Here is a 15,732-nt window from a genome sequence, read left to right as displayed (position 1 = left end):
TGAATAAATCGCCTGATTCGGAACTACAGTATTGCGGAGCCACAGTCACAACACGGACTAGTCAGCGGCGTGACAGTGAAGCTCGTTCACAGATTGGGACGGAGGCCCATGTGGTGTGTCAATGAGCGGGCTACAAACTTTAGCACTTTATAAAGCTTTCGCTTGATAATTTCAGCACCTGAATGTTCGCGTAGTCCGTTTTTCGAAGATGTTGCTAGAAGCGCTGGACGGCGATGAAACTGTTGTGTTTACAGCCGCTACCGGTAAGAATGAAACGGGCCAGGGGAAGGTGGCTAGCTAAGCTACCAGTGTTTAATATGGGGACTTGCTATAGTCGTTAGCATGCAGCTAAAAAGCACACAGCTGGGACCAAGCTAATGTAATTAGCCGATTCAAAGCTCGGGAATGTCCGTTTATTCTTTATGTTTTCCTTTATTTCTGCATGAATTCCAACTGTTTTATTATTGTGTTGCATAATGTCGCTTAACTGTTGCCCATTAATGGTTACACATTCTGCAGTGATTTATTAGCTTCTGTGATTAGCTGTACACTTAGTAGCTGGCAGCGGTCGTTAGCGCTCGTTAGCTCTCGCCTGAACACCTGTTGTACTTTTGGATGGTCACACCTGTGACCAATTTCAGCCCACAGGACGCCCCTAGAGGAACTGGGGTGCATGCTAACTCTAGTGGCGGACTCTAGTGGAGTCAAGCGAGTAAAAAAAAAGTTTTTGTATCAGCGTAAAATAACTGGAGAGTAATTGATTTGACTGACCTTTAATTTTGTAAAGTACAAATTTAAATAAAGTGTAACAAAAATGTTTGTTAAATTGCTATGGGTGTTAGCTTTTCATAGATATTTTTTAGCATTGGTATACGCCTATATAGACACGATAAACCATAGTTTGTCTATTACTAATACGTTAGTAACCCACAAGAAATCGCAGAACAGAAAGACCAAAGATGTATTTGTTGTCATTTAGAAATAATTAGATAATTTGTCCAACACTGACATTTTTCTTAACTGTAAAATGTCCTGTTCAGTACATATTACTGTCTTTATTTTCATATATTTCTGTCCAAACATGACTGTGATCACAATAAAGTTCCTTGATCCTTGATCGATCCTTGATCTACATGGGGTTTTCTCTTCACCTCCTTCTCCCCCTCAGCCTCGGTGCAGGTCCAGGTGGAGCCGGTGGGTCGGTGGTTTGAGGCCTATGTGAAAAGGAGGAACAGGAATGCATCAGCCTCCTTCCAGGAGCTGGAGGAAGAGGAGGTGTCATCTGAGGAGTCAGAGGATGAGGAGTTTCAGCTGGAGGAGCACCCGATGCTCCGAACACTCGACCCCAAAGACTGGAAGGTAAATTAGAGATTATGTCACAGGAACAGACGTAGGGCTAGACTGTGGGTTCTTGTTTTGGTGGACTTCAAGCAAATACTGTGTAAATGTAGCCATTCACTCAGTCAGACATGTCAGTTTACATTGGAAACTATTATTAATAACTGCTGAATCCATAACAAGTTGAATCAAATATTAAGTCATGATCAGTTTGCTTAGTATAGTCCAGTCTGACTTTACCTTCTAATTGTTTTGAGAGTCAGGAAGAAATGAATCGATACCACTTTACATTTACTGATAACAGTATGACAATATTTAATGTATTTTCCTGTCAAGAAACTGTCTTGATTCACATTTCTTCAGGTCTGTCTTAATACCACACTCACAGGCCTTTATATAGGTTGTAAGAGTTCTTGGTAGTTGTACTTATTCCCTTCACAGAGGCACTATGACTCTAGTGAGGGGTCAGAGGGACAAAATACTTCTGTGCAAACTTAAATTCCAAAGATCACATCAGTAAACCTACATAAGACTACAGGTACATGTCCCTCCATCAAAGAGCAGCACAGAAATACTGTCAGTAACTGGAAAAAAAAAAAAAAAGAGGACTGAATTTGGTCCTCTCACCTTTTCTGGTGTAGCTGTGTTCGGAAGGGATCTCTTCATGGCTACTATGGAGAGAGAGATGAAACAATTGTGGTGACCAATAATCCTTTCATCATGAGTATTGTGTTAAGATTGACTTGTAAATAATCTACAGAGATTTTAAAGTGTTAAAAGGTTAAAAAAAAGTAGATGAATACACTGATCAGCCACTGAGAGACGGCTGCTGTTAATGTATGATACACGCAGCTTTTACTTCTTAAATGTTGGAATTAAACTTATTTTTTAAAGTAACAACTCCCATGAAATGAAACTTTCTTTCTTTTTCTTTTTTATCCTTCTCTTAATTCTTTCTGTCTTTTTTATTTTATATATTTATTATCTTTTATCTAATCGTTTTTGCACCAACAACACCATGGCAAATTCCTTGTATGTGAAACAGACCTGGCAATAAAGTTTTCTGATTCTGAAATGCTGTTTCATATAATCCGTACATGTATTAAGTCATTTAATCACTTGTTTGTCAGAACCAAGATCACTATGCTGTCCTCGGGCTTCCACACTTGAGGTACAAAGCCACTCAGAAACAGATCAAAGCTGCCCGTACGTATGTTTCCTCCTCCTCCTCCTGTTCTTATGCATGAATTCCTCCAGGTTGGTTGTATTAACTGACTGTGGTCACGCTCTCTGCTGCCTCTCCACAGACAAACTGATCGTGTTGAAGCACCATCCTGACAAAAGGAAAGCTGCAGGAGAGCAGATTGTAGAGGGAGACAATGACTACTTCACCTGTATAACTAAAGGTATGTCACACTATTAGACTTACTCTTATTGTTGTCAACACCGATATTAGTCCCGGGGTCCTAAACTCACGTCACTGTTGTCACTGTTTGAACCTCAGCTATAGAAATCCTGTCGGATCCTGTAAAGAGAAGAGCCTTCGACAGTGTAGATCCCACCTTTGACAACGCTGTGCCTTCAAAGAGTGAAGGCAAAGAAAACTTTTTCGAAGTGTTTAGTCCTGTTTTCGAGAGAAATGCAAGATGGTCTTCCAAAAAGCACGTACCCAAACTTGGAACCATGGAGTCGACGTTTGAAGAAGTGGATAATTTTTACTCTTTTTGGTGAGTGGTAGTTTGTTTTTAGGTCACGTTCTAGCAAAGGAGGCAGATTTGAGATTTTAAAAAAATAAAAAAACGAGTCAGAGGAGAAGATGAACTGATCATCTGTTATTTCTGCTGTTTAAAGGTACAACTTTGACTCATGGAGGGAATTCTCATACTTGGATGAAGAGGAAAAGGAGAAGGCTGAGTGGTGAGTTACTGTATATCACAGCCTTTCAAAGTGCTGAAGCCAGTCTAAGGTTGCATGTTCTAACTTTAGAGCCTGAACAACATGTTTTTTTTTCCCCCCCTGCAGTCGAGATGAGAGGAGGTGGATTGAAAAGCAGAATCGAGCTTCCAGAGCTCAGAGGAAGAAGGAGGAGATGAACAGAATACGAACACTAGTTGGTACAGTCCTTCAGAACCAGCATACACTGCATGATTTCACCAATCAGGGTTTAATTAAACAGCTAAAGAAAAATATCACAAAGCTGCATAAGTTCCACAGCTATTATCTAAAAATCTCCAGTATGGAAATGGTTTCCATAATATAGTGCACACTGCAGGAATCTCAGGAAATCACTGCTTCAGATTAGACCGATTGATCCGTGGTGTTCCTCCTCTGCAGATACCGCCTACAGTTGTGACCCTAGAATAAAGAAATTCAAAGAAGAAGAAAAAGCCAGAAAGGAATCAGAGAAGAAGGCTAAAGCCGAAGCCAAGAAACGAGAGCAGGAGGAGAAAGAACGAGTAAGTCTCACTCATAACCACCGGAAACACAACGGCTGCATGTCCCTGACCTGTCTGTGGAGACTCAATCTGAAAAAGTCTCATTTAAAATCTGTGTAATTTGCATCTTCTCCATTTTCTCTTGAAAAGACCAAAACCAACATGTGTTAGTGCATCTACTGACACACACTGACTTCCCTGCACAGTGTGTGGCTCCAGCACAAAGTCACTAAGCCCCTACTGAAGAACTAAGGCTGGGAAAACAGCTCACAAATATACTTTCAAAATAAGAGTCATTGATTTCCTAATACTGTGGGTAATTGTATGTTGTTAGCAGATGTTACTCAGGAGGAAACATTGACTTTGGTGACTATTTAAAGCAGTGGATTAAACTGTTTAGGGCTCGAGTGAGTATTTCCAGCAGCAGGATGGTGAATGTGGGATTAGTTCAAGATAAACTATACTGTGTGTGTCCATGGTGATGAAAGAACAGTCACCCAGTGTAACACTGTGGATCACTGATGTGTTTTTAGTAGTTTTTGGGAACAATGGGGCTCAGGGAGACAGAGGGAGAACATACAGTTAAGCCTGAAATTATTCACACCTCTGTCAATGTTAAGGACTTTTAGATTTTATTAATTTATACAGTAGCTCTTCACCCCAAAAACAACATTGACAGAAAATGTTGGAAAGCCTTCAGCCATACACAGTTTATTTTGGAATAACAACGCAAAAACAAAATATCATTGTGTTCAAAATGATTCATACTCTGTTTCAGTAATCAATTGCAAATCCTTTATTTTCAATAACATCCTCCAAATAATTCCTATGATTGCTCACAAGTTTATTTCAAAAGTCCTTAATAAGTTTTACCTGCTCTTCTTTGGCAAAAGCTTCAAGACCCCTGAGGTTGGAAGGTTTCCTTGCTGTGACCCTTTTCTTGAGTTCCCATAAGTTCTCAGTGGGGTTGAGATCATTTCATGCTTAGTTGTCATGATTACAAGAGGGTTACTGTATAAATTAGCTACTGTATAAATTAGAAAAATCAAAAACTCCTTAAAACTGACAGGGGTATGAATAATTTTGGGGTTAACTGTGTACCAGGATCAGCTCATTGTTGGTTTTGGTCTTTGAGATTTGTTGAAAAAATAAATATTAAAAAAAACATCCTGTAGGACTTGGAAATGTTTTTTTTCTAACTGTGATTTATTTACTGGCACACATAAATGGAACAAAATATTCATCAGTCTGTTGTCTGTGTGTTTGATCAGGCCCGGCAGGCGGAGCTGGAGGCAGCTCGTTTGGCGAAGGAGAAGGAGGAGGAGGAGGCCAAGCAGGTGGCCCAGCAGGCAAAGAAGGAGAAGGAGATCCAGAAGAAGGCCATCAAGAAGGAGCGACAGAAACTCAGGACGACCTGCAAGGTCTGTTTTCACGGAGAACACTGAAGTGTTTCTGAAGAGTCCTGGAATCCAACATTTGCTTGAGTTCATATTGTTTTCTGTGTCCTCGTCTTTCCTCACCCACAGAACTGGAGTTACTTTGCTGACAATGAAGCTGACAGCGTGAAAATGATGGAGGAAGTGGAGAAGCTCTGTGATAGGCTGGAGCTGGCAAGGTACAGGCAACTACATCATCATTACTGAGATCAATTTTAATGCTTTAAAATTAGTTTTGGACACGTTTCTGTAGATTGTCTTAAATCTAAGACGATGTTAGTTGTGATTTTATAATTTAAGATCATGCTGAAGTGATGGGATGTTAACAGTGTTATATGGTACCTGTGTTTCCAGTCTGCAGTCCCTGAATGAAGTCCTGGCCTCAGGCTCCAAAGAAGACAGCAAGGCAGCTGTGGAGAAGCAGGTAAAAAAAAAAACAAACAAACAAAATGTACTTACTTCCTAGTTGACAGAGTAGATGCACAGGAACGTGCACCAGTGTTACAGACGTGCTGGTGTTTCCTCTGTCAGGTGCAGGAAGTGAACGCCCAGCTGCAGAGGGAGAGGGAGGCCGAGGTCCAGGCGAGGCAGGCGGCTCGCAGCGCTGAGCAGGCCAGTGGAGGAGGAGCCGGTGGGAAGGGCTGGACAGAGGACGACCTCCAGCTGCTCATCAAAGCTGTCAACCTGTTCCCTGCAGGAACCAATGCCAGGTACGCAGCCACACTCAAAGCAGCTAGTTATGCAGAGTAGAAGACGGGATACTTGGTCCTTTGTTGCCACTGGGGTTGAGCCAGTTTATTTTCTCCTTAGCACCACCAACAGGGTTTCCTTTTCTCATACTGTTAGTTTCTTTTTTTGGTTTCTGCTGTGATCTTTTTATTTGTTCAAGTAACTGAAGGAAGAATTAGATGCACTTGATGAGATGCAACTGATATTTACAATTTATGTTAATATAAGACTAATAAATACTCATTTTTTTCTTCTCTTCCAGGTGGGAAGTTATTGCCAACTACATGAACCTGCACTCCACCAGCGGCATGAAGAGGACGGCCAAAGACGTCATCAACAAAGCCAAGAATCTACAGCGACTTGGTGAGTTTGGAATTTTTCCTCTTCATCTGGCCACCATTTTGGCTGTTAGTGCATGTGACACAATCGTTCATGACAAATTTTAAAATTTAAATTTTGTAATAGAGCAGCAGAACACTGTGAAACAAATTTACTACCCTCTTGAGACTATACAGACAAAAGTGCCTACTTAGAAAAACTGCTATAAAAATAGTATAGATTATATTTTTTTCAGCTTTTTTGGTCAAATCTTTTGATCAACATCAGTCCTTATCAAAACTATCAAATGTTGAATAAGTATCAGGATTTAAATGCTAATTTAAAGTAGCCTACTAAGCTCAATAACTCAAGCACAAAAACTAATGAAAATACAGGCATTTTATGCATATGCCTATAATGGGGAGATGGCTGATTTTAGTGGTGAACAGTGAAAATGACAAATTTTACTATTTTTCTCAAAAATGAAACCCTAACATCATAGAATGCATGATTATATTTTGTAATGGCTGAGATATTAATAAAATGTGGTTTGAATGGGAGTCAGTGGGACATTTTTGTCTGCTAATGACTTAAGAGGGTAGCACATTTTAAATCTGATGCTACACAAAAACTAATAATGCATCAAAGTCAATATTTTGGCTAATCTTTGACATATCCAACATTTTTTTTATAAAAAATAACTGACATCAAGTAATCAAACTGGCATTTAAAATTAAAATGATTGAATGTTTGGTAGTTTTGAGCAGGGTGGATTTAAGAGATTTATGCAAATAAAAAATAGAATAGAATAGAGTTTTATTTGCCATTTGCACAGATACATTGCAGTACATGAGCATTGGAATTCTTGTGCATCCCTCCCCTGAGTCAAGCTTGCTAAAAGGTTTAAATAATATAATAAAATAAGAAATAAAATAAAATAACCAAGAAATAAATAATATAAAAGAAGAGCAAGAGCAAGATAGTGCACTTAAAATACTGAGAATATTATGTTTTTATAAGTTTTTTTTATAGTCTCAAAAGGTTGTAAATTTAACTGATGCCTGAGAGTTAACGAACATAGCCTCATATTCACAACATATTCATAGAGCAGAGAATTTTTTAAGTACTGTTGCTTATTAATGCTAACTGATTTATGTTAATGCTGATTTGTGTTAATGCTAACTGACTTGTGTTAATGCTAACTGACTTGTGTTAATGCTAACTGACTTGTGTTAATGCTAACTGATTTGTGTTAATGCTAACTGATTTGTGTTAATATTAACTGACTTGTGTTAATATTAACTGACTTGTGTTAATGCTAACTGACTTGTGTTAATGCTAACTGACTTGTGTTAATGCTAACTGACTTGTGTTAATGCTAACTGACTTGTGTTAATGCTGTCTTCTCAGATCCACTACAGAAAGACGAGATCAACAAAAAAGCCTTTGAGAAGTTCAAGAAGGAACACACTTGTGTGCCGCCCTCCATAGATAACGCTGTGCCCTCAGAGAGATTCGATGGTGAGTCCATCACTGTGTCTGTATGAACATGTGATAAATAGAGTGGGAGGGGTAAATACAACAGAACTTTGCTATTTTAAATGCATTTTCATACATTATACTTTGTCACTGTAGGAGCTAATCAGTGATTCTCTGCTAATGTTAACACTCAGGCACTAATCGGTGCAGTCTTTGTTAATATAATTCTAATGACTGATCAGTGTCTATCAGCTATTGATAAGAGTTGTGACTGTGTTCAGTTTCCTCCTTCAGCCTCTGGCAGTGATGGCAACGCTGCACCCTGGACCACGGAGGAACAGAAGCTTCTGGAACAAGCCCTGAAGACCTACCCAGTCAGCACACCTGAGCGGTGGGAGAAGATCGCTGCTGCTGTCCCGGGACGAAACAAGAAAGACTGTATGAAGCGGTATAAGGTAAGATGACCTTCTTCTTTGTCTTAGCTTTAGACAGTCTTAGCATGCTAGTGTTTCAGTTAGCAGTTAGGTTAGCACAGAGGTCTCAAACCTGTTCCACAAAGGGCCATGTGACTGCAGGTCTTTGTTTCAACCAATCAGCAGCACACCAGACTTGACTCATTTAATCAGCTGATCTCATGCTTCAGTTGATTGGTCAAATGGTGTGCTCTTGATTGGTTGAAACAAAGACCTGCAGCCACACAGCCCTTTGTGGAACAGGTTTGAGACCTCTGTCTTAGACAGTCTGAGCATGCTAATGTTTTAGTTAGCAGCTGTCATGTTAGCACAGAGAGCCATGTGACTGCAGGTGTTTGTTTCAACCAATCAGCAGCACACCTGTCTTGACTCATTTAATCAACTGATCTCACTCTTCAGTTGATTGGTCAAACTGTGTGCTCTTGATTGGTTGAAACAAAGACCTGCAGTCACATGGCTCTCTGTGCTAACATGACAGCTGCTAACTGAAACATTAGCATGCTCAGACTGTCCAAGGCAGAGGTGTCCAAACAGTTTCACAAAGAGCCATGTGGCTGCAGGTGTTTGTTCCAACCAGACACTTAATTGGTTGGAACAAAAACCTGCAGCCACATGGCTCTTTGTGGAACAGTTTGGACACCTCTGTAATAGTTTATGTAGTGTAGCACTCTAACACTCTTCTCTGTTTCTCCGGCAGGAACTGGTGGAGATGGTGAAGGCCAAGAAAGCTGCTCAGGAACAGGTAGCAGCCAAGAGTAAAAAATGACAAGAACTGCGTAAGACAATAGTATCTGTGTTATTTTAACATTATTGTGTTGGTCTTTATTTTATAATAAAAATTAAAGAAGTACTACAGTCAAGCCTTAAATGGTGTGTTTATAATGGTGATCTGTCCTCAGCTTCTCATCCAGAACATCCCGCTGCGGATCCGGTCGTACTCCGGCAGGTGTTCTATGGGACCTGTGAAACAGAAGGTGGGGTTTCATTTTTGTAGATCTGGGCATCAGTTCTATCAGTAACACTGTACTCACCAAGGTAACACTCTGCAACATCACTGAAACAGGTCTAACAGGACAACAAACAGTCATACAGACTGTAAACACACACTGAGACAGACAGACATCTGTCACAGTGTGTGTTTACAGTCTGTCTGTGACCTGTTACACCTGTTTAAGTGATGTTGCAGAGTGTTACCTTGGTGAGTACAGTGCAACATCACTGAAACAGGTCCAACAGGACAACAAACAGTCTGTCTGTGACCTGTTAGACCTGTTTAAGTGATGTTGCAGAGTGTTACCTTGGTGAGTACAGTGCAACATCACTGAAACAGGTCCAACAGGACAACAAACAGTCAGACAGACTGTAAACACACACTCCAACAGATGTCTGTCTGTCTCAGTGTGTGTTTACAGTCTGCCTGTCTGCTTGTTGTCCTGTTGGACCTGTTGGACCTGTTTCAGTGATGTTGCACTGTACTCACCAAGGTAACACTCTGCAACATCACTTAAACAGGTCTAACAGGTCACAGACAGACTGTAAACACACACTGTGACAGACAGACATCTGTCAGAGTGTGTATTTACAGTCTGTCTGACTGTTTGTTGTCCTGTTAGACATGTTTCAGTGATGTTGCACTGTACTCACCAAGGTAACACTCTGCAACATCACTTAAACAGGTCTAACAGGTCACAGACAGACTGTAAACACACACTGTGACAGACAGACATCTGTCAGAGTGTGTATTTACAGTCTGTCTGACTGTTTGTTGTCCTGTTGGACATGTTTCAGTGATGTTGCACTGTACTCACCAAGGTAACACACTGGAACATCACTTAAACAGGTCTAACAGGACAACAAACAGTCAGACAGACTGTAAACACACACTTTGACAGACAGACATCTGTCACAGTGTGTGTTTACAGTCTGTCTGTGTCCTGTTACACCTGTTTAAGTGATGTTGCAGAGTGTTACCTTGGTGAGTACAGTGCAACATCACTGAAACATGTCCAACAGGACAACAAACAGTCAGACAGACTGTAAACACACACTCTGACAGATGTCTGTCTGTCTCAGTGTGTGCTTACAGTCTGCCTGTCTGCTTGTTGTCCTGTTGAACCTGTTTCAGTGATGATGCATTACTTTGGTGAGTACAGTGTTAAAACTAACTGATAGAAATGATGCCCAGATCTACAATAATAAAACCCACACCCTTTAAAAAAAATCAGCAACTTACCCACTGCTGCGATGGCAGGAGCCTTGTTGTAGATGTACCTGGTGCACACATCCTTAATGGTCCTGGCATCAATGGCCTGTTGAGGCAAAAAAAAGCATCAAATGTAAGACACCACAGAGTCAACAAGCAAAACAAAACATTACAGGCTCCACCCACTAAAACAGGATGTTGGTATTAGACATTAAACAGAGATGAAGTTTACTTTAACAGTGAGTCTTCAAACTCATTTTATCTAAATATTCAATGGTCTCTTGTGGTAAAAGGTCCCTTTGCAAGCATCTAAATCAGAGGTGTCCAAACTGTTCCACAAAGGGCCATGTGACTGCAGGTCTTTGTTTCAACCAATCAAGAGCACACAGTTTGACCAATCAACTGTCTGAAGAGTGAGCTCAGTTGATTAAATGAGTCAAGTCAGGTGCTGCTGATTGGTTGGGGGAAAAAAAAAAAGCCTGCCACCACATGGCCCTTTGTGGAACAGTTTGGACACCTCTGGTCTAAATGTTTTTGCAAAGTGATTCTCCTCCACAAACACTTAATACAAATCAATATACCTAATCTGTCTAAGGAGAACCCCCCACACAGTAACAAGAGTTAAATTTAGACACCTGTGGAGTTTAACTGTACCAAAGTATTACATGCCTTGAGTTTTAACCCACTATGATACTTAAAGTCATTTAAAAAGCTTTGAAATCTGATTTAAATGGGTGGTGACTGAAATTTAACCTTGAGTGAACAAAACAGACTGTACTCACATCAATCCTGGCCTCCAGCTCGTGCAGAGGGATCCTGCGGCTGTAGCACAGCATCTGTCGGCCGATGTCCTCACAGATAGGGGTGGATCCTGGAGAAAGTAAACAGGTTGGGATCAAAAACCATGTGACACCACGCTATTCTCTGATCATCAACACTGAAGTGACCTTGCCTTACCGTCAAGATGCAGGAGCATGTTGGTCTTGAGCAGGTTCTTTGCCCGAGCCACCTCACTCTCCGTCACGCTCGTACAGAGAGACATCCTAACAGAGAGAAAACATTCCTCATCAGACATGGAGCAGTTATGATCTTGTGTTTTACATTTACAGCTGTAAGACAATGGCTACACAAACTTGTTGTTCGTGTGTGTGTACCATTCCATCTGAGTGAAGTGCATCATGTCATTGATGGTGCCGGGCTCACACACCATGTAGAGCCCCCAGAGGCCTGTATCTGTGTAGCAAGTGTTGAAGGACTGGAAACTGTGGCACAGGTTCCCCTGACAGGCCATCTGAGCCAGTTTACTGGACAGATTCTGGGACCACAGAGAACAAAACCGGTTAGAAATATTTCATCTGCCTTTTAAATGGAAAATTTGGAATTAGTGTACGTGGCAGGTTTTACAATAAAGCCTGGTATAAACCACATTACAACTGTGAAATAGCTCATTAAAATACAGAAGATTACAGTCTAGAAAAAACGTGTGATATCACTTTATAAGAATTTGAGGTATTTAAGCTGTGTGGATCAGCTTGGAAGAAGAAATCTAAACTTAAACTGGAGTTAAATCACTTTGTGTGACTCTGGAGTTTCACTAATACTCACCACGCCTCCACCCAGCGAGCGGTCCCAGTTTCCAATGAGCGTGTTTGCCACCATGAGGGGGATGGTGTCAGGGTGAGACCATCCAACTGCCTCCACAGCGATGGCGATATGAGCCAGGGGCATCTTGTCATCACGAACACGGATCTGAAGCAACAGCAGGGGACAGCCATTGGTGTAACAATTACACTCATTAATTCAGGACTGTGCTTTACTAAGAAATACTACAGTTGTCTCTCTCAATGCTTTTTAAATGTGAATAAATTATGAAATTTTTATTATTTAAAAAAAACATTTCATATGACTAAATTAAACAGAATAACCATAAAGCCTGAAAGACAGTAACAATGTGTGTTATTAGCCTTAAGACTTAACCTTACCTCACTTCCTGTGAAGCTGCAGTGAGGAAGTGCCGGCGCTTCGCCCTGATATCTGCCAGGAAGTTTTCCAAAGTGATACTTTGCCAAATCGATGAGCTCATCATGTGAAACTCCTGATAAAACACAGAGCACAGATGGGACAGAAGGTCAGAACAACCCCTCATGACTTCATGAAGAATCAACTTATTATCATAGTTTAAAGCAAATCAGTACATATCAACCTAAAGTGAGTGAGAAGGTAAAAGCTCTGACCTCCAGCAGCAGCCAGCACTATCCTGGGCCCTTTGTAGTGAGTGGTGATGTATTCAACCAGGTCTCCTCTGTTGATAGTCCTGCATCACAAACACACAACAGACTCAGAGAAGGAAACAAAGTTGCACAGAACATCATCTTCACCGCAAACCAAAGCTGTGTTGCATTAAAAATGAACGCAGTGTCTTACTTGATGTTCTCAGTGGGGCCCAGGATGGTCCTGCCCAGAGCTGTGGACTGATACGCTGTAGCATGAAGGTAGTCAAAGACCACTTCCTGCAGATTGGTCTCCACTTCCTGCATCTCTCTGAGGATGACCCCTCGCTCCCTCTCGATCTCCGCCTCACCCAGCGTACTGTTCTGGATGATGTCAGCCAGAATCTCTACAGCTGGAAACACAGAGGAAAACATTTAACTGGCTGTATGACACTTTATCATTACTGCATTCAAGGTGCTATTTCATAATGTGCTGCAGTTTACATTCATCAACCTCTATGATTTCCTACATTTCCCAGAATGCCTTTTAACAACCCTCAGATGATAAATCTGAATTTTCTGCATTTAACCCAGAGTTTTTCTTAAGGCGGTACAAGTTAAAGCCTCTTTAATGATTTCTTATCTTGCTTACTGAGTGTCCAACATATTCTGTGTCTGTTGAATTCCACTCATTCTACTTAATGAGGTACTGATCAGACGATCACCTGAACCACCCATTTAATGAGGAAAAGTATAAAAACCACAGCTGTGGTCACCACTATCCTCTTGCATACCAAGACACATGAAAGCTGTGATTAAAAATCAGGGTTATTCCACCAAATACTGATCTCTGAACTCTTCCTAAGTTAAAACATTAGTATTGTGTTTTTTAAAAATGAATATGAACTTGTTTCCTTTGCATTATTTGAGGTTTGAAAACTGCATCCTTTTTTTTTTATTATTTTGATGATCTGTCATTTTCTACAAATAAATGCTCTAAATGAGAATATTTTTATTTGTAATTTGGGAGAAATGTTGTCAGTAGTTTGTAGAATAAAACAAAAACACTCATTTTACTCAAACACATACCTATAAATAGTAACATCAGAAAAACTGATCATTTTGCAGTGGTCTCTTTATTACACATCCCTGTACAGTGAAGAAAATCCTCAACGTGTGACTGTCGAGTCTACTACGCAATACTTTGCAAAGACCTGATGTGGATTCTGTTCTCTTCATTGCTAAATTAACTGTCATCGTGGTCATTTCTACGTGTCAGACAGACGTGTTCAGCCCTGCTGTACTGTACCTCGTGGTAGATCTTTAGAGAAAGCTTTGGCGTAATACACAGTTTGCTCCCGGGACGTGTAGGCGTTCAGGTGAGCCCCCATGTTCTCAATCTCCAGCTCCAGATCCAGCTGGGACCGTTTTCTTGTGCCCTGACACAAACACAGGTGAACAAACCCTGTGATACATTTTATAACATTAATCTCAAGACACATTATTTCATTTCCTAAGTCATGCTGCTAATGTGTCTTTATTTATTTTTTTCCTAATAACTACAATCAACACTTTAGAATCTGTGCATATGATGTAAATAAAGACAAACCAGTAAGTTCAGTTAACAGCAGTAGAAATATTCCGGCACTCACCTTAAATGCCATATGTTCCAGGAAATGTGCTGTGCCATTATTTCTCTCATTCTCATAGCGACTGCCGGCATCTATCCAGAGGCCCACCTGGAAGAAGGCAGGGACTAATTTTAACAAATTATATTCACACACTGCTGCTACCACAGCTTCAGACACATATCTCAGGGGAAGCTACCTTCTGTACTGATGGGGCTAAACTATAAAAGTGAATGTTTTAGGTACCCCATTTAGGAGGGAGTCCCTTAACACACACCCACTGTGTCAAGGGACACGTTTTAGGTCTCATATCCACTGTGTATATCACTTGAAACTTTAATTTCTTCATAATCTTGCACATGTAACCTTGCAGTGGACTTATTTCTGGAAATGGACTTGTAACTTTGTGACTTTCCACATTTTGTGCCAATATTTTGTCTGACTTCCTGTTGTCTGCTGTTCTTTCTTCTCTTCATGCTTCATATAATTAATAAAATATGTGTTTTAATGAATAAAAGCTGATCATGACCATCACAATATGACTTTCCTTCAAGTCCCTCATAGCAGTCTGATTTTCTTCAGCTGAACCACATAAACAGCAAATGTCTCTTATGTGTTTGCTTTCATGGGTGGTAACTTTTAACTTACTGTGCAAGTGGTGAGCCCAGCGTCCTCAGAAGCCACCCGGAGCCCGTTCTCTAAAGTGGTCACCTTGGTTTCAGGAACATTTAGCGCCACCTGCTGGGCAGCCTGGGTAGCTAAGAGTCTGTGTGGCGGAGCTGAGAGCTGCAGGTGGAGAACAGATGGAACTAATTAGTCATGATGACTCTAAACTTTTAAGACATTGGCGTCAACTGTTACCAGTCAACTACCAGCGGTTATTAATTTATATATGTAGTCGATAGTTTTACAGTGTCACACAGTGTAAACTTCAAACATTATTTGAAGAATCCATCTCGGAGTAGCCGAGCATGTCGCCGCTAGCAGCTAACTAGCCGCTAGCTAGCGTTAGCAAACACGAAACGGAGGAGGCCTCGCCGAGAGCCTTTCCTCCGGTTGACTGTACACTGATAATATTAGAGGCCCTGTAGAGGACGCGTTATATCAAAAACATGAGTATTAACATATTGTCCTTACCCTATGTAAAGAATTAGTCTTCACTAAGTGTCTTTGTAACAGATATCGCCCAGCGGACGTGAGACGCTGTAAGGACGCCGACATATTGTTTGGGTATCACACTGTACACGGCTGTTTTCGTTTCCGCAATCAGTACGGGACATCCGCCGGAAATGGCGAGATGATTTTATCACAAAAATAAAAATTTTAAACACTGAAAGACTTTTAAAAAATAATAATAAAATAAAATTAGTCCAACAAAAAAATCGTAATATAAACAAAGTTATACTGGCAAAAGAAAAACCTAAAATACTGTAATAAGACATTAACTTACAATACGACGATATAAAAATGTTTAATTTCTACT

General features: G+C 40.6%; 2 protein-coding genes across 2 annotated transcripts; one reads left to right on the top strand and one right to left on the bottom strand.

Annotated features, from left to right (window-relative positions):
* Positions 1-83: 83 nt before the first annotated feature.
* dnajc2 (DnaJ (Hsp40) homolog, subfamily C, member 2) lies at positions 84-9,063 on the top strand. Its single transcript, XM_041030185.1, has 16 exons — positions 84-263; positions 1,169-1,359; positions 2,469-2,544; positions 2,646-2,744; positions 2,843-3,065; positions 3,190-3,255; positions 3,361-3,452; positions 3,673-3,794; positions 5,045-5,194; positions 5,300-5,388; positions 5,564-5,633; positions 5,741-5,919; positions 6,201-6,301; positions 7,667-7,777; positions 8,030-8,190; positions 8,906-9,063. Exons 1-16 carry the CDS (start codon positions 209-211, stop codon positions 8,972-8,974), a joined length of 1,854 nt encoding a protein of 617 aa, XP_040886119.1. The 5' UTR covers positions 84-208; the 3' UTR covers positions 8,975-9,063.
* pmpcb (peptidase, mitochondrial processing subunit beta) lies at positions 8,999-15,512 on the bottom strand. The gene is made up of 13 exons (XM_041030186.1): positions 15,387-15,512; positions 14,898-15,035; positions 14,274-14,360; positions 13,931-14,060; positions 12,836-13,034; positions 12,646-12,725; positions 12,394-12,506; positions 12,017-12,160; positions 11,566-11,726; positions 11,369-11,454; positions 11,194-11,282; positions 10,442-10,517; positions 8,999-9,168 (listed from the first exon to the last, which is right to left on the bottom strand). Exons 1-13 carry the CDS (start codon positions 15,468-15,470, stop codon positions 9,104-9,106), a joined length of 1,452 nt encoding a protein of 483 aa, XP_040886120.1. The 5' UTR covers positions 15,471-15,512; the 3' UTR covers positions 8,999-9,103.
* Positions 15,513-15,732: the final 220 nt, after the last annotated feature.

Source organism: Toxotes jaculatrix, chromosome 22 (assembly GCF_017976425.1).
Source record: "Toxotes jaculatrix isolate fToxJac2 chromosome 22, fToxJac2.pri, whole genome shotgun sequence".
NCBI classification, from domain to species: domain Eukaryota; kingdom Metazoa; phylum Chordata; class Actinopteri; family Toxotidae; genus Toxotes; species Toxotes jaculatrix.
Note: the sequence above shows the minus strand (reverse complement) of the source record. Positions and strands in the feature narration are given on the sequence as shown.